Source organism: Brienomyrus brachyistius, chromosome 7, assembly GCF_023856365.1.
Source record: "Brienomyrus brachyistius isolate T26 chromosome 7, BBRACH_0.4, whole genome shotgun sequence".
NCBI classification, from domain to species: domain Eukaryota; kingdom Metazoa; phylum Chordata; class Actinopteri; order Osteoglossiformes; family Mormyridae; genus Brienomyrus; species Brienomyrus brachyistius.
In genome coordinates this window covers 27,255,974-27,277,246 of record NC_064539.1, presented here as the reverse complement: position 1 = coordinate 27,277,246, position 21,273 = coordinate 27,255,974, and the positions used below count along the sequence as shown (strand labels likewise).

Below are 21,273 nucleotides of genomic sequence, written 5' to 3'. Positions count from 1 at the left end.
TGGGATGCTGAGGTTACGTGTGTACTGAGATGCTGAGGTCACGCATGCGCTGCTCCAGTCTGCTGGAGGAAAAGCACGTCTCCACACGGCGCTGATCCGGCGACACAGACCTGCTGGATTTGCTCTTTTTGTTCCGTGGTGGCTGTGGAATTGGTGCTAAATGGTATCTCAGGATAATTCTGCTTGTCTTATTTAACTGTACTGTCCACAGTAAGTAGAGCTTCACACTTCTGTGGGTTCTTTTCAGTGGATCTGTCACTTTTTCTGGGTGAATCCTGCAGTTTCTTGCTCAATTCCATGCCTCTTCTGAGCTCTTTATCCCCTGCTATAGGGTAAGTGAACATTCCACAAGCAGGCAGTTTGTTTCTTCAGTTCGCATAAATGTATTTTTTACGCTTTATGAATGAAGTAGGCTTTAATTCATACAAAAGTGGGCACAGGTTAGTGATGAAGTGGTCTGTTTGTTTGGCTTTTGCTTGTCCATGTGCAGTGGAGGTTTGAAAGATTTTTTTAGGAGGACAATGCATTGAAGAGTGGGGTGGCCTTTGACGGAGTGGTGTTTGATTTCAGGATATATATGCTGCTACTGTCTTCTTTGAGGACTTGTGAATGAAACTGCTGTGCATGTTTAGCTACATTCCACCAACTGATAAACGAGATCATGGACTACCTGCAATAATTTTGATCTTATAGGAAGTTTGCTCAGTCTATAGGAAAAATAATTTATACAATATAGATTTTTTTCTTCTTATATGGAAATTAGATTTTCAATGGTACAGCTTAATTGTGAATTATTATAATTATTTGTGGCATTCCTTTCCTGAAAACTGTTAATAGACGCAGATTAAACTAGACTCAAATAAAGATAATACAATACAATACAAATACAAATGCAAGTCCAATACACTGACATAGGCGACTGAAAAATAACGTAACATGTCCCTGTTTATGTCATAGCCAGGGGGCTAAGCTGGGCTTCGCTGGGCAGTGAACTGTGAAATTTAAAGGGAAAAGGGGAATTTGGCATTTCTGCTCATTCACTCCTATGGCTTGGTGAAGATTAAGACTGGCTGCTACCAGCTGTTTTTTCTGCTCTTGTGAGCTTGACAAATCATGCAGCTTCCTGCGAGCACATAGATTAAATGAAGACACCTGCTTGGGAAATCATGCTAAGGTTTTATTAAGAGAATTTATATGCCAGTGTATTCTGACCTAGCAGGGAAATAATTATCTTACACCTGCGCTTCTATGAGAACGTTAAATTATGGATTCATCTGTATTTGTCACATTGTGCAGTTAGTACAGGTCAGCTTAAAGCTGCTCAAAACATTCTTTTTGGATTTGATTTGTGGACATTAATATACTGGAGGTGTTATAGAATTTTATAACTGAAATGACCTCATATGACGTTCAGAGTGGATTTTGGCAAATCTGTGTGTGTGTGTGTGTGTGTGTGTGTGTCTCTGTGTGTGTGTGTGTGTGTGTGTGTGTGTGTGTGTGTGTGTGTGTGTGTGTGTGTGTGTGTGTGTGTGTGTGTGTGTGTATAACACTGCCTTCCCAGCCTACATTAGCCTTTCTGAGAGGGGAGACCTGATAGAATCAAAATATGCAAGAAACAAGCAGTCAGAAATAGTGCCTTGTGCTAATCAGGATAATGTATGATTACACATTAGGATTTTCTAAGACGTGATGGTAGCTTTCAAATAGCTCAGTTAAGCACTTGAAGATTATTCAGATTACTGGGCAAACTTTGAAGGACTGTGCCCAACAGTGTACAATGCAAACTGGAGTCATTTAGAACACAGGGCTCCTACATGCAATGCTGTATTTGTTCACTCTTTAGCAGCTGTTAAATTTTGCATGGCTTTTTTTTCTTTAGTTTATCTGAATAGGAAAAGTTCAGAATGTGCATTTTACTTGTTACGTTTGTGCTGTAATTTTTATTTGCAGCTGAATGATGGAATAAAAAACGGAAAGCCTAGTTTTGTTGACCAGGTTTTGGTCCTCACCAGTGTCTGCTGAATGCAGGCACTTAACATTAAAAAGGTGTGATTCTTGCAGTGACCAGTGTTTGCTTTACTGGTCCCTGATTGTTCAGGTCTCCTGTATAGATTAGCCTCATTTTCCCTCCTAATGGAAGTGCACTGTTTCTGCTCAAAGTGACAGAGAGAGGCTGAAAACTCATACACTTAGGAAAAGGAAGGGCGATCAATCCACTTAGCTTATGACTGCTTTAAGTCCCGGGCGGCCAGCCAGACACAGCTGTGGTAAATACCGTGCCATCTTAACCAGATCTTGTTTAGAGTTGCAGCAGACATCAGATTCATTTATGTGTATAATCACTGTTGTTGCCTTTGTGATTTAATGGTGACTCGCCTGCTGCGGGAGCATTTTTCCATTATTCCGAATCACAGCAAAGGTGAAAGCCCTTAATTGCTTTTGTAGCTCGAACAATGGCTGGTGATATCCAACAAGGTGCCTTTTCTCAATAATTCTCCAGCACCAGCTATGAGGTGCTACAGAAGCAACGAAATCTTTGAGAAATATGTAGGAAGTAAAGAATGTATTAGTATAGTTAGAAAAAATTTCACCTATTATTTATGAGTTTGGCGTTACCATTGGAGCATCATCCGAGTTCCAGTTTTTGTGCTTTTAACTGCCTGTTACCAAAAACTTGCCACTTCAGGATTGAGGTCCTTAATAGCCTGTTCCTTCCAATGTCCGTTTAGCAATTTAGGAACCTAACTGGATTTAGGAAGAGCCCTGGGGGGGAATGATGAACTGAAAGAAGCTGGGAGCGGGAGAGGGGGAGGAAATGTCCCCACAATGTGATAACCTGTTATTCTGTAGTTTTTTTTATTTTTTTTGGTTCCCACAAGGGGAAATTCAGTTCTATATAAATCTATGAACGCAATGAAAATAAAAAATGCCAAAAATCTTGCATTTGGTTTGTTTACTTATGATTAAGGTTAGGGATAGGTAGCGTTTAAGGTCATAGACATGAATGGAGTATCCTCTAAATTTTCTGCGATATGCCTTATGCTGCATGGGTTAGGCTGATAATCTCTCCTATAATCTCTCGCTGCATTAGTGGTATAGGAGATGATTGGATGGAACTCCATGATTTCCTGTTGGTCATCTTCACAGCAAAATGGTGCCATAACATTGAACATATTTAGTAATATGGTGTAGTTATTTTTTTTATGATTTCACGTTGAACTTCTTGAGAGTGGATTTATTCTCCTGAGAAATGTATTTGAATTTAAATGTAATTTATATTTAACTAACACATCTCAACATATCCTGATAAGACTCGTCAAAATAAAAGTACGGAATAGGGAAGCGTTAAACATACTGATGAAGTGTTAGATTACTAAAAAACAGTCACTCTCTTAGGAAACTACGCCTTTCACAAACTACAGGGTCTAGAGTTAACACTAACACTGAGATAAAAAACAAAGTCGATGGCAGTTCTATGAGTGAAAACAGCTTGTTAATGAAAGAGGTTAGAGGAGAAACCTACCAGCAAAGAGTCCTGTCTGGTAATATGTAGGGGTACCTCATAAAGTGTTTGTGAAATACTTTGTGCTACAGTAGGTTGTAACTTCCTATAAGGGGTTTTGTAGCTGTAATTGTTTGGCTACAGGGTCCCACCAATCTCTATTGATCTTTATATTTGTAGCCTTTATAGAATGATTAGACCCTACTTCGCACAAGCTGTGGTCTGGCACATGGGAGATAATAAAACACATCTGTTGACTTGTGTGTAGGTTTAGTGAGTGATTCAGCATGGTTAGGCAGGTGTTACAGGCAATTCATGACCTTTCCTTGATTCTTTTTTTAGTTTTCATTTTTTAGTTTGTTTTAGATCTTCATCCCAGTGGAGATCTGTATTTTCCTGCCGCTCTTTGTTGGTTGTGGTGGTTTTCTCTGTACTTCGTAATGGCCAGAATTGACTGTCCTTGTTTGACAGGCTTTTTACGGTGGTTCTTTGGGTGACTGGTTGGTGTAAATGTTTCCAAAATAAATCCATCCCGGCATGTTCGCAGGAGAACAGCAAGGTTTATTAGGAACCATTATGTCATGGATTACATTTTAAACAGAGCTGGACAAGAACACGATGACTGCCAGTTAGTCCCAACTATTCAGCTATCTTAGGAAACTGTCATCTTGCCCACAACTTATGCTCTCAATCAAGTGAAAGAAACACAATGAAGCAATCTCTCTCTAAAATGATTAATATTACACAATAAAATTATACTTACTTACCCATGGACTGGAGGCCTGATGACTACAGGATTTCTCACATCAGTATGTAGCATGAAATGTACAGGTCAAGAGAGAATCTCAACCACAAGGGCCTCTTCGTGTCGGTATGGCTGTTTTGTGGAGTTGGGCCTTGCTGGATCCAGGGGATGGGGTATTCAGTATTTGTTTCACCATTATATTAATGAGCTGTGTTACTGATTGTGGCTGAAGATTTCCCCCGAGTCCAGTGAAAGTGAGGCCCCATTCTTCTGTGAAGCTTGTAAATCAATGCCCAGATATCCGAGTGATGTGCCAGCCTGTTCTGTATTATTATTAATAATGGTACGCCGGCATGGCGATGCATGATATTTACGCAACTATTCTACTGATTGATTGCACCAAACGGCAAAAACTAAAGCAGTGGGTGTATAGCCTGCAGTGATATTGCTGTTGCTTAGTTGAATAACTTTAACGTAACACCACGTAAAGCAGCGATTGCTTTGTTTTTTTTTTTTTTCTCCTTTGTTTTGAGCATCTATTTGTCCAGATTATTGTTCTCTATTAGGCATGAGTGGTCGTGTATTATAGGGGGCAGACTTGGCACTAAGAAAGTTCAGCAACATTTACACAAAATCATATTCAGCCAGCCTAGATATCGTACTGTAGGAAGAGGATGAGGTGATTAGTGTAATGATATCCGACTGTGGTGAAGCTGAGATGGAAGTGATTTGTCTGGTCAGAGATGCTATACGTTTAGGAGGTGTGAATATATGGGGCACGACATGCAAGGGTAGGGGGCACAGAAATAATAGGGTAGTTCGGTTTCCATAGTGACCGGCGCTGCATTTAGGGTCTCTCTGTCTTGCTCGTATAATTTATCCTCATCTGTCGCTAAAAGACTTTGCTTCAAGGCTGTTTGTATAGCCCTTCTGAAATGGTCATTTTTATGGTTTGATATTTATTATGTATTTATTTATTTTGACTCTCAGTTCTTAGGGAGCGTGAAACATCAGTGGCATGAAAAATAAGTCATTTTGTATATAAATGGTTTATTTACTCTCCAGTCGGTATTACAGTCCTGAAGATATGTGTATGGCTTGTGTTTGCGTGTGTCATAAATAAGAATATATGAAGAATGACTGGCACCAGCAGTTCTTAATGAACAAGCAAATGTTGTTCATTGTTTGAAGTATAAGGAATTATTAATAACAAATATAGCAAAGCCAACCTGTTACTTGAACAAGTCAACCCAACCACTGATCATGAACTAGACTGTTTCGGTCTATTTTTGCTTTGGGAACTTGCTCTATACTGTTAGCTAAATTGAGTAGCAGGGCTGCTTCTCCACCCTCAACCTCCCCCAAACATTCCACGCCTAACCCGTGTTTCTCAAAATCGGAAGCTCTAGCAGAAAGCACAGCAGAAAGTGTGTGAATGTTATAAAAAAAGCGTCCCTTTATTCAGCTGGGTATTTTCATGGAGCAATGTGAGTTAGACATTTGTATGTATGTAATTTGCTCAGCTGGTAGCAGTAAAGCTACATATCTGTCCTTAACTACGCTACGGGCACCGCTGACTTTAAAGGTTGTTCAGCATTTGTCAGAGTTTTACCGCCAGCATCTGCTCTGACTTCCGTGCTCTTAAAACTTTTTCATCAGATTAAACGCAGATTTTAGGTGGTTGCCTCCTCACTGGTTTGTTTTATAACGACCTTATTTTGCAGTAGTGCATAAAACATGTTTAACCAAAATAGCTTATTCGTCAGAATTTAAGTGCACTCAAAGGATAATGCAGTAATGATGCAGAAAGGCAGTCACCTATCATTAATTTGACCAGCCCAACCAACTACCATTGTATGAAAAAAAGCAACATAAATTATTGTTCCAATTTTGTGGTTTTATCAGAGGTGATAAATGACATTTCTTTGCTCATTTCTCATGGAACAATGACAGCTTTTTTAGCAGTTAAATTATTGTTCCTTCTAAGAATATGTTGTTTCACTTGTCATTGTAATCTCAGTTTGGTTTGATTATGTATGTAAAAGCTCTGTCTGCCTACAATCACAAAAACAATCTATCAATTGATTGTACCTTCAATCATGTATGCAATGTTAATTCTCCTGTGCTTTTCACAAGATGCCTCAGTGAATGATGGATTTTAAGTCAACTACTTTCTTACATTGTACTGGTACAATGTAAGAATACAATACCCTATTAGACTTTCAGGGCGTACTTGCACTTCTCCCTGTTGCACGTACTGTGCCCAAGCATACATTACACTTAACTATCTGGGTCCAAGCATGCTTCCATTATCACCATGCGACTGGTTTGTGCTGAAGAAAACGTACAGTAGGAGGGAAACGGTATCACACAGCATGACGGAATTCATGATTAATGTCTATTTTGTGGTTCATTTGGAGCCATTTTGGGCTTAATGACACGCATAGATTTACCTAATATCTAGTTTTTATTTATTCATGCTGCACATCTAAGGTATTACCAAATATCTCCGTTTGTGGAGACTAGTGTTGCATGGGTTAGCAGTACTGTAAAGGTACTGTGGTACTGTACTGCATTTCTGAAAGCTGCTCGGTATTATATTTCTTTGGTCATGGGCGTTGCCGCCGTTAAATCTGAGGGGGCGTGTCCCTCTCACATTTCATAATTATTCATTTGCCCCCCCCCCCCCCCCCCCCATTAAAAATGCTTCTGACGCCCCTGTCTTTAGTACCGGTACTTCTTACACTATTACAGATGTCGCTAATGTTATACTCGCTAACACCTACCATTGACTCAATATGTCCAAACCACTGCTGAAACGGAATTATACCCCACGCAGTTTTGCAGAAAAAAAATATTGTTGCGGTCTGTACAGCCTACCAGATGCGTCCCTTCCCAGTCTGGTCCGTGTATGGAGTACAGATGCACATTCGTGTGTCAGGCGCATCATTGACGTCAGTGTGTGTCGTAACCAGGTACAGTTAGCGACCATACTACATCTGTACCGTGCCCGAGTCTGACTAACCGTGCTCGAACCCACCTCTCCTAATTTGCGCAGGTATGGTAAGGAGTGATCGCACTAGTCAAATGAACTGGACTTTGCGGGTCTGATGTGCTCGGGCACGGTATAGAGCAGCAAGTGAGAGTACGCCCACAGAAGTCTAAATGACACTGATAGGACATGAAGCCAGACCTGAATTTGCACTCTGGAAGAAGCTTGGGAATTTCGGTTTTGTCATTCAGAAAAAGCTTATTTCTGACACCACTGCTGTTGTGAGCAAACAGCCGTCTCTGACTTCTAGACTGATTGGGTTATTTGTATTTAAGAAAGCAGTTGGTTTTGGAATTGACAGACGGAGCTGTTTGCGATGAGAATGAGCTGTGAAATGAAGGTGTGGTGGTTCAGTTTGAAGAGATTAGGGTAGATAAGATGTTTTGCTTGCCATTCACTCCTTCGCTCGCCATTTAATCAGGTGAAACTGATTCTTGTTCTTTTTCCTCTCTTTGTGGCTGTTACAGCAGATCCCGGAGAAGAACAGGTGCTAAAAATTCAAAATTAAAGGGTAGAAAATGCTCGCATGCAGTCACAAGCAAACAATGTCAACAGGGATGAGTAATGGGGGTAGCAATTGTCTTTCTGTGCCACTTTTGGCCGTAATGGTTGTGTCCCGCTGCATGGTGGGAATCGGTGTCATTCACACTGATTCCCACGCAATACACTTTTGTCATCAAAACATATTAAAGCAGATAGGAATGCGAAGCGTGGTTCAAGGGCTCCGTGTTCCATGAAATTAACTTTGGGCTTATTGTTTCCCCTTTAGTGGTGAGGGTTAGACATTCATGCCTTATATTGAATTTCAGGATGAAATTCTCATAATTTAATTTTTTTTGCGCGCTGTACTCCAGGAGATGTTACATATTTTGTTTTGCATCCTAGAAGAGGTTTGTTTTCTTCCTTTGTAAAGTGGATACATAATTCTCCTTTTACAACAGGGGGTAATATGGCTAGACAAGTGATGATTAATGACTGGATAACCTTAGATGGTCTTTATTTTATGCATGAATTATCAAGAGATGCAGTACATTTGTATTTTGAATATTTGGAAGCATGTAGTCTGCTATTGAATCTTTCTATTTAATCAGACAGTCTTGATGGCGGCATGATTATAATTAACTAAAATGTAAGAGAATCATCCCACAGAAGCAAACCATACTTGCTTTTTCAGGCTGTGCTTTCTTTGTCTTGCTAGTCATGGACAAGGCTGCTGGGTAGGGTGGAACAGTCGCCATATGCATGCATTATGAAATGGCAGTTCTACATACAGACATGAAACTGGGGCCAAATGCTGTGGTCTACATCTGAGGAATATCCTGATGCTTCAGTGAGGAAGGATGCTCTCCAGAAATCGCTTCAATGGGCAAGATGGGACAGGCGTCATTCAGCACAAGAGGGCTAAGAAGAAGGACTTGGCCAAAAAAAGGATGCAGAGCCCCAAAGTGGCTCAGGGTCTTAGGAGCAAGATCCAAAAGTTCCTTCAGGGGACTGGGGAACACTCATCCCATGACTCCTGTCACTCCACTGTGGAGATTGAGAAGGACATGTTTGTCTGTGGCATAAAGAGAGTTCCCTCAAGTGGTGAATTTTCATGCCAACATGTCCCAAATGATCAGGGTCACACGGGCACCCTTAGCACATCCTCAGCGAGGAAGGTAGACCAGAACAAAAAGGGCAGCATTAAGATCGCCTGCAATGGACCCCTACAAGATGACATGATTTTGGATGAGATTGGCTCTATTCTGAATGAGATGGACAAACGAGGAGCCCTGGGACAGGGGAAAAACCTTGATGGAGGATCGTCCTTCACCCCCTCAAACAGCACCAGTGAGGCAGAACTTGACAGGAAGCAGGAAGAGCCTGGATCCAGTGACATCGTCGAGCATATTCTGAAGGAGCTACGGGGCATAAACAAGATTCAGGCTGAAATTTCGGACTTGAGGCAGTATCTCACCTCTGTGCGGGGCTCTGTGGATGAGGTTTCCTGCTGTGTGGATGCAGTGCTGACTGAGATTGAGTCTCTTCGCACGGGGGCCACAGCTGGGCCTTTTCAACCTGAGAGGCCCAAAAGCCACTGTGGGAGCTTCAGCAAGGACTATACTGCACCGGCGGCCCCCTGGGGAATGCCTAGTACTCCACGCTCAGAGTATTACACGTATCGCAAAAATGACACATTGTCATCAACTCAGAAAAGTCCCATGAGACGAACTGGCCCCACATTCCAAGCATCATCCATGTACTCCTCCTGTAGTCAGTTGTCTGTTTCCAGTTCTTACGGTCAAGGGCATCAGGACACATTAGTGCAGAGCTCTCGTGAAGCTTGCTCAGTAGAAAATAAGGATACCATTGGATACTTGGATCAACAGCATGGCCAGGAATTCCCCAGTACAAGCTCACTGTCTTCAGGTAACAGCTCAAAGTCAAACAGTTCTGAAGCTGTAGGGCGAGGCAGAGCGTGTTCCCATCATCGTCTGGAATATAAAAGCTGGGCGGCCTCAGGAATGCTGCACAGTGTGAGCGGTGAGGCAGTTTGGAGTGAGGAGGGTGTCTATTCTCAGCAGAATAGCGTGGATGAAGGGGAACGTTCTGAAGAGCCAGATCTCTGGGACCAGTATGGCGGGGGGGACACCAGCAGCACCCCAGGACAGTCCTCGCTGAGTAGCTCAGAGCACCTCTCTCTGCTTTTTGGCCGCCATTACAACTCCCCATCGACGTCACCCAGCCTGACTGATTGGAGGGTTCCGAAGCATCACCTGAAGGACCCAGAGGCAGCTGTTCATGATCAAATGCACAATCCCAACCTGGAATGCAAAGGCCCAGCCAGTTATCTATACTCACGAAGCTCTGGATACCACACCATGGAAGCCTACGCAGATGAGACGGCTAGTGGACCATCTAGGAGCCTGAGCCACAATTCCACCATTATCCTCACCGATTGTGATGACTACTGCCAGCACTGTGAGCTCTGCCCTCTAGCAGAAACTCAAGATACAGGATCAACAGAAAGTGTGGAGAGAGACTGGACTGACCAGGTATACCCTGAAGCACCTGGTGAGGAAGGCTATTTCTGTTTGAATCCTGCTCACTCCGGTCTTGGGTCAGAAACCTCTGAGCTCCCTAATGTGGGCTTCAACGTGAAAACAATTGGCAAAGCTGTGCTAACCTTTCAATCTGCTCTAAAAGGGGCTTTAAGAAAACTCGAGGGAACTAGCTCCCCAGGCTTGGATGACATAAGTGCAGCAGACCTTCTTTCGAGTTTTGACGGACAGCCATCTACTGAAGTACAGTGGGCATGCAGCCCATCAGATAAGGAGGAGGGTGACACTATTGTGTCAGGTTACCTCTCGTTTGAACCTCCATTAGAGCAGCATAGAGATGGTTCTCTTATTTCAGAAGATGATATGTCCCAAATGGAGAACCAGGAAGGCCCTGAAGTTTTTACTGGGCAGCCAGAGCTCCAGTGTTCTCAACATACATCCCACTCTCTCTGCACTTTTGGTGAGCTACTTCCAGCAGAGATCCAGGCTATTGCTGATGAGCCTCAGCTGGTCAAGGAGCTCCCCAGTGTGGATGATTGTTTGCAGATCAGTGCCCAGGCAAATGACCTTAGCCAGCAAGAAGCACGTCGTCTTCGTTGCCTGAACAACTTCCAGCAAGTCCTCAAGGAGAAGAGACAGGTCCGTCAGAACTTATCCAGGATCGCAGAGCGACCAAAGTCTGCTTTGTCTGAGGAGTTCATCCCAGGTACTTTAAATCTTTATAATGAATCTTCTTGGACAAGGGCACAAACACTCATAATAATAATAATAAAAATAATAATAATAATAATAATAATAATCTTATTATTATAATTGTATTATTTTTGTTGTATTCTTTATATGGTAAAAATATGTGTGGTTGGGTAATATTATTTTCTTTGCGTTTTACCTAAGCTTTTTAAAATTTACTTTATTAAAGGTGGTTTCATACACTGCTGTTTAAGTAAGGCTGGTCTCTTCCTTCAGATTTTGTGTTATATATCCTTTGAATAAATTTACTTTATACACTTGCCAAAATTCTTTACAGTGTCATTACTTAACTGTGTTGTTCAGAGATGGTGCATTATTGTTGCTGTAATATTATGGTCAAGGATATGATTTTTTTGTGCCTTTCGTTTCCTCATGAAGCAAACCTCACCAAGTGTTGAGCAGTTTCTCTATTGTATCTTTCTTTTTTTCTTTCTTCCAGCGAGCAGTAGAGAAGATGACCAGGTTACTCTTGAAACTTCAATAAAATTTTAAAATTAAACCTGATTATTTTATTTTAACATTACCTTTTCCATGCGTGGTTCTTGCATGAGGCTTGAGTTGTACGGCCAGCCCTGCACACGTATCACATTTCATTCTAAACGAAAACGAAAAAAAAGTTGCATGAAATCATCCTATCGTTAGTCATAACTAAAGTGAGTGTGGCATGTTGTCTCTCTCTTCTTTGTTCTGGATTATGCACAGTTTGTCTGTGTTTTATTTGAAAGGAATTAAGAGATTGAGTTCCTTGTAACCTAGTGTTGGAAGCTTCATGTTTATGTTTATAACATCTATGTTTGTGTGTGTGTGTGTTGTTTCTGTATGTGTTTCTGTATTGTGTATCTGCATTGTATGATAGATGTCTATGGCTAGAGCCGGGGTGTCCAAATTCAGTCCTGGAGGCCCAGGGCCCTGCACTTTTTTGCGGTTTCTCTTGTTTAACACACCTGACTCAACTGCTTTGCTAACTGCCACACGGTTCTTGAGCTGAGTCAGGTACAGTATGGTGGGACAGGGAAAGAATTCAGCTGCACACAGCTCTGACCCGAATGGACCGGACTGGACACTGCTGCTCTGGAGAGAGCACTACCTTTGCCATCTTTCATATCCTGTTAAATTCTATTTTTGTTAGTATGTTTATTTGCTTGAACATTACATATGACCATTGAGTTTATTTTATATGGGTTCCAGTACTTTGTTTATTCTTTACATTCATCTGAACAATGACTGACTGTTTGCCAAGGCTGATTGTTTTCGGATGGCCCCTTGAATAGGCCTATATTTTCAGCTGGTTTATTGATTTGTTTTATGAGCTTGAGACATGAAACTCAGCCAACCTGACATCTCGCACTATTTCTAAAGATGTCTGATTTTTTTGTGAGATGTGTTTGTAGAGTGACGTGTCTGGTATCTGGTTTGTATTTACCTGCTCAGGAAAGAGAAGATGGCGACAATGGGAAACTGCCGTGGATCAAAGCGGGGTGAGTTTGGGAGTTGGTTCCTTCTGGATCATGGGATACTACTTCTTCGTCAGACTGAATGATTTGGAGCAATTTCTAATATATTTCATGAAATGGTCACGTACCCCATTAATCTATAGTTTAGTTTGTATTGTGCCAGAGATGATCTTATTATGAGGAAAAATGAAACATTAACATCCCATAGAAGTAGAAAGGGGTGATGACCCATGTGTGAGAGAAATGGGGATGTGTGGGATGCTGATTGAATATGGTTTTGTGCACATAGAGGTGGTTGTGGCCTCTTTGGGATCGACAGCATGCCAGACCTCCGCAAAAAGAAGCCAGTCCCTTTGGTCAGTGACCTGGTGAGTGCCCTGTATCCCCACCACCTCTGATCACAGTGGCAGGCAAAGCAGGAACGAACTGTCTGCTGAATTCCATAGTTATAACTTTGAATACTAAGGTAGTGGATTAAGCATGACGTTACTTTTGGAGTCTATTGGTACTAGACAGTTTACCGTGGGAGAGATATAACAATATATAGTTACCTGCTAATAATCCAATAGTGTAAAATATGGTAATGTTGCTGGTGATTGAGGAGGAAAGCTTTCAAATCCATATATTGCAATATACTTTACCATATTATGACTTGAAAATGGCTCCAATGAGCTGTGGGGGAGTAAACAATCATAAATCGTTTGTTTTTGCTGATAAATACAAAAAAAAGTAATCCTTTGCCCACTTTCTTGGATGCCATCACTCTCCATGATCAGGCTATGGTAAGTGCGAAATGGCCCCATCCGCAATAGCAACCATTTAAAACTCATTTTACTACCAAATGAATGCTCATATTTAGTTTTGCAAACTGCTTTTTCAGTTTGGAATTCCATTGCACCCCAGTAGTGCATGCAAAGCCTTGTAAAAACCATCGCTCTTAAGAAGCCAAGGTATTGATCATGATGGACGTCATTTGTCCATGAACTGTCATCATGCACTCTATATTTACCCTGACTGATGGTGATGGTTTGGCCACTCCCACTGATAGTGTTTACCCATGTTACTATACATTACATGGCACCAGTTGCTACAATGTAATGATCATATCATTTCCTTAATCAGATCTAAGCTACTAAATTTTCTTGCTCTAGATCAGTGACTCCCAACCCGGTTCTCTGGGATTCACAGACGGTCCACATTTTTTCTCTCTCTCAAGTCCCTGCCAGACAGTCCGTGGACTTTCTGCGGGTCCCCGAGGACTGGATTGGGAAATAGTACTCTAGATTATATGGTAAATGATGGTACAATTATGGTAAAAGGAATAGAGATCAATGTTAAAATATTCAAGCAGCCATTGTTCAGCAGCTGCAAAGAGGGGTTTCGTTGTCTTCTGGTGTCTTTCAGCGTTAATTGTAGCCCTGTTGCTCTTAGCATCTGTTTTACCCTCTTTGATTCAGAGCTTGTTAGTGCTTCCAAATTCTTTAGTTGTCTAATTTAATTAATTTAATCTTGTCTCTTTATAATAAAATTCTGTTATGCTTCTTAACGGTTATCCAATAACTGGAGAAACATGTTGCATGATGCAGTTATTAGTTTTTTTGTTTCTTTGTTTCCCTAAATATTATTATTATTATTATTATTATTATTATTATTATTATTATCATTATTATTATTATTAATAATAATAATAATAATAATAATAATAATAATAATAAAGTGTTGCTGTTATTATTTTTCTATACCATGCATCTAGTGTCTCCTTGACTAACCAATCTCATTTCTACTGTTTTGTATAATTTATTTTGTTTCAATTACATATCTGCACACTTTATTTGTGCAATTCAAGGATATTGTATATTAATGAATACAGTCAATGGTAAAGTAGAATAAGGTGATTAAATGTTTTGTTTTTCCATGTTACACCCCAGTCAAAGCACCAAAATTTTAGTAATAACAGATTTCAGTAAAGAACACTGAGAAATAAACCTAAGGTAATTTTACTATTTAAAGATACCGGACCATCATCCATGTAAATTGCAGCAGGTAGTTCTGTCACACGATATCGTTTTAGTTTCTGCTTCACTAGCAGACGTATAAAGGAATGACTGTAGTGGGTGGTGAGGAAAGACGATGAGGAACTAACGCGAGTGCTTGTGGTGTGTAGTCCCTGGTGCAATCCAGGAAGGCTGGGATCACATCCGCCATGGCGACTCGCTCATCCACCAAAGATGAGGAACTGGTGAGTACCTGGTTCCAGCTCTTCCTCAAGCTCCTCTCCCAGTTCTGGTCAGGTGAAATATACTGAATCTCTAGCTCATTTGTGACATACGTTTCCCGCCTGAATGTGTTCATTGATTTGTACTGTTGGATAAAAAGCTCAGCACCTAGAGCAGTGGTTCTCACCTGGATTATCCTCGGGGCTGCTATCTTATCTCGGGCTTTGAGTCACAGTCCAGGTTTGAAAAGCGTTTTAAAAAGTTGTCGATTGGCAATTGCTGCAGTAAAATTTGTCTGTCGGGGGATGGGGTGCTAATGCTAAAGCTTGGTGACTGGGAGGGAGGTTGTTAGCGGTGAAGTTTGCTGCCTGGAAAGGTGGGGGGTGCTAGTGGTAATTTATTATTATTATTATTATTCTTAAAACTACTTAATCCATGACACACTGAAAATAGTCCCACGACCCACCAATTGAGACAGTGCTTCATATCGTGCGGATTAAAAATCCATTTGATTCCATCATAGAATGACTGTTTCACACTGCTTGTCCTTTTGCAGATGAACCATGTGTACAAGAAGACCCTCCAGGCACTCATTTACCCCATATCCTGCACCACACCTCACAACTTTGAGATCTGGACAGCTACCACTCCCACCTACTGCTACGAGTGTGAGGGCCTGCTGTGGGGAATCGCCAGGCAGGGGATGCGCTGCACTGAGTGTGGGGTCAAGTGTCACGAGAAGTGCCAGGACCTGCTCAACGCTGACTGTCTGCAGAGTGAGTTGGCATCGACCTTTAAGAAAGGCGCCGGGGTTGAATGGAAGGCGCTGACATGCCCAATATGGTTTTTCAGCAGGCTAATGTGGGATCATTTTGGCTTATGACTGTAGCCTTTCTTTTGGATTTACATGTCTCAAAGTTTTTTCATATTTCAGTCCACTATCATGGCTAAGACAGATGGCACCTCTGTTCAGCACAAAGACATATGAAACAAATCAGCATCAAGACATTAAAAGTGGCTATAAAATCATAAATGTCCTTTGGTGCTCCTGTAACTGCCAACTTGAGGATTTTTAAACTGCTTATAAGACATTTTGCATGTATACTGTACTTTTGTAAAACGGATGGACGGACCTCTTGGATAAGAAGGAAAGAAGCAGCTACCCACTGAATCATGGTGTCACCCAGAGCTCATTTATTCACTTACGTTTATTGCTGAATAGCATTTGATCCCAGCGTGTTTGCTTCACAGAAGATATGAAGGATCCGTTTACCTAGTAAGGAGTGTAATATACTCTGCTGATGGTCAGCAGGTCAGCCAGTGCTGTTGCTTCATCCCTGGTGAATTTCAAGGCTGCAAGAATTGCAAAATGCTCCATTTAAATTTGCCCTGGGCCGAAATGGCACTCAGGCATAGAAAACATGAAAGAGAAATAATGTGCTAACAATGTTAAGGAGTGATGGCTCTAAGGGTAGGGATCTCTGCCCGCAATCGGAAGGTTGCTGGTTTGAATCCTGTGAATGCTAGAAGTAATCCTACTCTATTGAGCCCTTGAGCAAGGCCCTTAACCTGCAATTGCTTCATCCTGGGTATGACGTTAATCTACATCCAGCCCGATAAGGAGGTCCTCCAGCTTACAGGGACATCTAGGGGTTGGTGGCAGGGTTGGCACTCCATCCACTGGAAAAACCTCACACTGGTCTATTCAGGCTAATGTGGTGCTGGTGTATCACCTGCTGCATGACTGCACTCAGGTTCTCATCCCCGAGGTGGTTTGTCGTGTGGTGGGTGCGGCAGTGCACTGCAATCAGCGTGCGCCCCTCACTGTTATGGCGGTATGACAGACCTGCATAAGGAGGCATTGCAGCATGTCGAGATGCGTCACTGGCAGTATGTAAAGTTAGACAAAAATAAGCTTTGGTCAGATCCACAAAAAACAGTAGATCTTCCATTTAGATTCAAATAAGGGGGTATTTCCTTGCATTGGCTGACAGGCTCTTCCCGATGGCAGGAGTCCAATAGGCCAACACTGATCGGTTTATTTAAGTCCTGCTTAAAGCAATCTGGCTTTTACACATTAATCGGCTTCTGTAAGATAATTTGTGGTCTGCAGTTTGAAGAAAAGTCCATTCAGAACATAAATGAAAGCCAGAGAAACACATGATCGCGCCTCTACTTTTGCTGGTGGTTCTTGATCTATTTTAAAATTCACGTTAAAGCAGTTAGTGGGATTTGTAGTCCTGGGTATTCAGGCATTGTTCTAGTTTAAACTGGATATAGACACGTGTCTACAATGTGGAGAGAAAACCTTGGATAATATGCATTGAGTCATGTGTGTATTCAAATATCAAGTTTATTTTTAAAAGTATAAGGCTTGATTTGCTTACTTGCCAATTCATGCAAATTTACACCGAGTTGTTTGAGTTACTTATTGTTCAAAAAGATATGTGTGTGGATTACAGTATGTTTATATTACATTGTGAGGACCATATATTTACACAACATAAATCCTAAATTCCCCCAGGAGCAGCGGAGAAGAGCTCCAAACATGGGGCAGAGGACCGTACGCAGAACATCATCATGGCAATGAAGGATCGCATGAAAATCCGTGAGAGGAACAAGCCTGAGATCTTTGAAATGATTCGGGATGTGTTTACCATCAGCAAGGTCAGCCATGCTCAGCAGATGAAGACCATCAAGCAGAGTGTGCTGGATGGAACTTCAAAGTGGTCTGCAAAGATCACTATCACGGGTAAGGTTCCCTGTCATACCTGTCAGGAGAAAACCGGTCCACTCACTTCTCCACATTACACAACATTACACAACATTCCTCTAGTTGGGAATTAACTGTGATACATGTCAGGATTTTTGTCAGTGGGATGTGCATAGAACAGCTCTCCAGGGAGGTGTCCAGGTAGCATCCTTTTAAGATGCCCAATCCATAGCAGACTCCTCTCAATATGAAATAGAAACAGCTGTGTTTCTCCAAACTTCTTTCCCTGTTATGGAGAGTGAGTCCAGCAACCCTGCTGAGAAAGGTCATTTTGGCCATCTGTGCTTAGCACCTTGCTCTTCCCATTATCATTCACAGTTCATGGCCATAGCTAAGGATACGTACATAGGATAGATTTGTCTAGTAAACTGAAAATCTCATCTTACCGCTTAACTCCTGCCTAACCACCACAGATGATCTCAGTATCTGTAAGATTTCAGTCACAAATGAAATGTTGCCACAATTTTTGCACTTCCTTCACTCATGAGCAACATTCCGAAGTAATTAAACTTCTTCACTAAGGGCAGGATCTCCTTACTTGAAGGAGAATTTCACTCTTTTCCAAGAGTGCACTATAGTCTCGGATTTGGAGGTGCTGATCCTCATCCCTGCCACTTTACACGGATCCTGGAATCGCTGAAATGCGGCTCCTGAAATGTCGTCTGGTCTTGGTATGATGGCAGTTTAATTTAACAGATCACACATTAAACATTTTGGTTTGTATAATGAAGGTTGTTGATTTAAAAAAAATGTACGTAGACCATTAAGTAACTAGTAGAACCTCCTTTCTCTCACAACACCTTATGTTTGAATGCTTTGACTGGGGATGATTTTTGACTGCCTCCAGACTTTTATTTATTTTTCATTTAGTTCGTCTTTTGTCTTCTTGCAGTTTTTTGTGCCCAAGGGCTCCAGGCAAAGGATAAGACAGGATCTAGTGACCCCTATGTCACGGTCCAGGTGGGCAAGACAAAGAAAAGAACAAAGACCATCTATGGGAACCTTAACCCAGTATGGGAGGAAAAGTTTCATTTGTAAGTAAATATTTGAATCCCTTGATATTATCCTGGATATATCTTGTATTTAGGGTTTTATAGTGGTTTATACAGCCTGCTGCTAACTAGCGCCTCTGGAGCAGGTGAGGTAAAGGACCCAAGACTAATATGATTATTCCTAAGGCCACTGTATTAAAGTCCATTAGCTTCTACATACAGGCATAGATCCTTAACCCAGCTGATTTACATGCTGCCCCACATTAAACCATGATGCCGTTCCAATTTATACACTGTCATCAGCCTGCCGCCGTTTGCTTCTCGATTCTTAGTAAAACTGCAACATACACTCTTAACCCTGCCTGCAATGCTTGCATATTGTAAACTGTGATTCTTTAAGCGGAGGAGCAGGCCGTTTGTGTTAATGAGCTGGGGTATCTAATAGTCTCCACTAAATCCCAATGTTACCTTTCACTTTGCGATTTGCGACTTGTTTTTGTGTCTGTGAAACACAGAAACGCCTTGCACCACTTTGGACTAGCAGTAAACCCAGAATATCTTATGAAAGACAGGATTCTGGCACCTCAGGGTGGCAATGCTTGGGCTCCCTCAGTGTTTTAAATGTCAGCGCTGCCGTCTCTGTGTTGAAAAGGTGGATGTGTAAACCTCCACAGAGCTGCTTTGCCAGGCTTAAGCTTGGAGTTAATTCAGCTGCATCATTTGATGAAAAAGTTATTCTCCTAAGAAAAAGTGACTTTATTGACGTATATTTTTTGCTTTTGCTGTATTTTATGTTTATTTTAGTTATAGTATATATGTGAAAAATACTTAGCTTAAAAATCCAGGTTAGGTAATGTTTATTTAGACAATGGAAGAATATGTAGTTACATCTACATGTACATGTTTGTTCAATGTAATAATGCAGAAAAGTCAGTAAATGTAATGGTCAGATAAGAGATATGGTCAGGTAAGTGACATAATATTACCCATTATTGTGTAATAAATGCTGTTTAAGGAAACGTTAGAGTGAGAAGAGATTCATTTCATTATCTTGGCATTCCTCCTTTTCCCATCGTAACACAGTGAGTGCCACAACTCCTCAGACCGGATAAAGGTGCGAGTGTGGGACGAGGATGATGATATCAAGTCGCGTGTCAAGCAGCGGCTGAAGCGAGAGTCTGATGACTTCTTAGGGCAGAGCATCATTGAGGTCCGCACTCTGAGCGGCGAGATGGATGTCTGGTACAACCTGGGTGAGTGGAAAACCCCGGGGAAGTGCCAGGATTACGGTGCAACTTTACATAATTGTGGATACAGTGTCCCAAAGTGAGGGGGGGCACACTGGTGCAGTTATTAGCATGGTCAACACACGCTACTGCTGGGTGATAGTATTTTATCATGCGTATCAACTTTTTTTTTATATCAGCCGATATTGGTAATTATCACAATGTAATTCAAGTCATGAATTATGTGCTTGAATTCTGGGGAATACGTGATTTTAGCAGCAGTTCACCCCAGCCTTGTCAAGAAGATATCTCAAGGACCAGACTTTGTATGGTTGATGCACTAGAAGTGATTACATTTTGAGATACCCCAAAACTGAAGCAACGCCACATAGTAATAGATAAAAGTACAATTTTGACACTTGACCTCGTTAAGACGATAATATGATAAAATGAAATATTTTTGTTTGATATTGACGATATTATTTTATGGGGACAAAATCTTTCTGAAAAAAATCTGAAAGAAATGGATAAGTACTGAAAGGCTGAAGCAGCCTGACTCTGCTGACTTGAGTCTTAAAAAGGCTCAACAGGAATTTAAATAACTTAAATATATTTTTACTTTAATTATTAGTTTGTGTTAAATAATGATACCTATGTAGCAGATGTTGTCACCAATTTAAAAAGGAAACGTTAGCTGCAGTCTAACCTAGTAGTGCTTGTGTTTCCTTACTTAGCTTGCCGCTAATGGGACTTATCCTGCTGCTAATATAACCTCTTTTTAGCGCCTGAGGTCGGCCTCTAACCCTCCCTGTGCATGGAGAGACACGCTCTGTTTGCCGTTTCCTTCAGCTGCATGAATGTCCCCCCAGACATCGGGTCCTCATACGTCTCTGCTGTCTCCCCTGCCTTCATCAATGCTGCCTAAATAATGGACTCTCCTTCTGTGCTGCCACTGAAATCCTCACCTGCTGCTCTCTGCATCTTTACATTTAAACATCTGCTCACAAAAAACACAGTGAACGTAATATTAAATCTACTCAAAAAATGAGCACACTGACAGGAACTTAACCCTATCCTCTCTGTCTTCTGTTTTTCCTCGCCTTATCTCACCTACCTTACTTTCCCATAAATGCTTTTGATCAAATATTAAGTGCTGGTTTTTAATATCAAAGGTTTCCTCTTTTAAAATATTTGCTGTTTTTGAGTTTTCTACCACAAATTGGCCATCCGCAAACTCGGAAACACAAATACTTTGTAACAAGGAGGCAGTTTGGCAGATCTTGTTTTATAGCAGTTACAAATCTGAAAATTTACAATGATATATGCGTTGAATTATACTGTAGATATTTTATAATATTGTATAATATTTTATATCTGCCTGAAGGTTTGGTTGGGATGTTTTTTAATCAAATTTTAATTGGAAAATTTGGACTTGTCATGCTTTCAGAAAGTATGACTATAACTGTATGTAATATTTATAATTTAGTTAAATTAAACTTTGGCTAAAATGGGAAAATAACGA

The 21,273-nt window shown here is 41.2% G+C and overlaps 2 protein-coding genes across 5 annotated transcripts in view; both read left to right on the top strand.

Moving 5' to 3' along the window:
- The window catches only part of LOC125745985 (protein unc-13 homolog B-like), a 103,246-nt gene that overhangs the window by 56,110 nt on the left and 25,863 nt on the right, over positions 1-21,273 (top strand). For all 4 annotated transcript variants that reach the window (XM_049019394.1, XM_049019393.1, XM_049019392.1 and 1 more), the window contains 7 exons: positions 12,522-12,568; positions 12,834-12,912; positions 14,709-14,783; positions 15,317-15,536; positions 17,285-17,512; positions 18,426-18,567; positions 19,609-19,778. In XM_049019394.1, coding sequence (XP_048875351.1) covers positions 12,522-12,568; positions 12,834-12,912; positions 14,709-14,783; positions 15,317-15,536; positions 17,285-17,512; positions 18,426-18,567; positions 19,609-19,778 — 961 coding nt within the window. The remainder of the gene's footprint in view (positions 1-12,521; positions 12,569-12,833; positions 12,913-14,708; positions 14,784-15,316; positions 15,537-17,284; positions 17,513-18,425; positions 18,568-19,608; positions 19,779-21,273) is intronic.
- Positions 8,512-12,194, top strand: LOC125745987 (uncharacterized). Its single transcript, XM_049019399.1, has 2 exons — positions 8,512-11,046; positions 11,530-12,194. Exons 1-2 carry the CDS (start codon positions 8,640-8,642, stop codon positions 11,580-11,582), a joined length of 2,460 nt encoding a protein of 819 aa, XP_048875356.1. The 5' UTR covers positions 8,512-8,639; the 3' UTR covers positions 11,583-12,194.

Coding starts and splice junctions, on each gene's coding strand:
- LOC125745987 (XM_049019399.1), top strand. CDS start 8,640: ATGCTCTCCAGAAATCGCTTCAATGGGCAAGATGGGACAGGCGTCATT. Junction 11,047..11,529: donor GTCTGAGGAGTTCATCCCAG/GTACTTTAAATC, acceptor TCTTTCTTCCAG/CGAGCAGTAGAGAAGATGAC.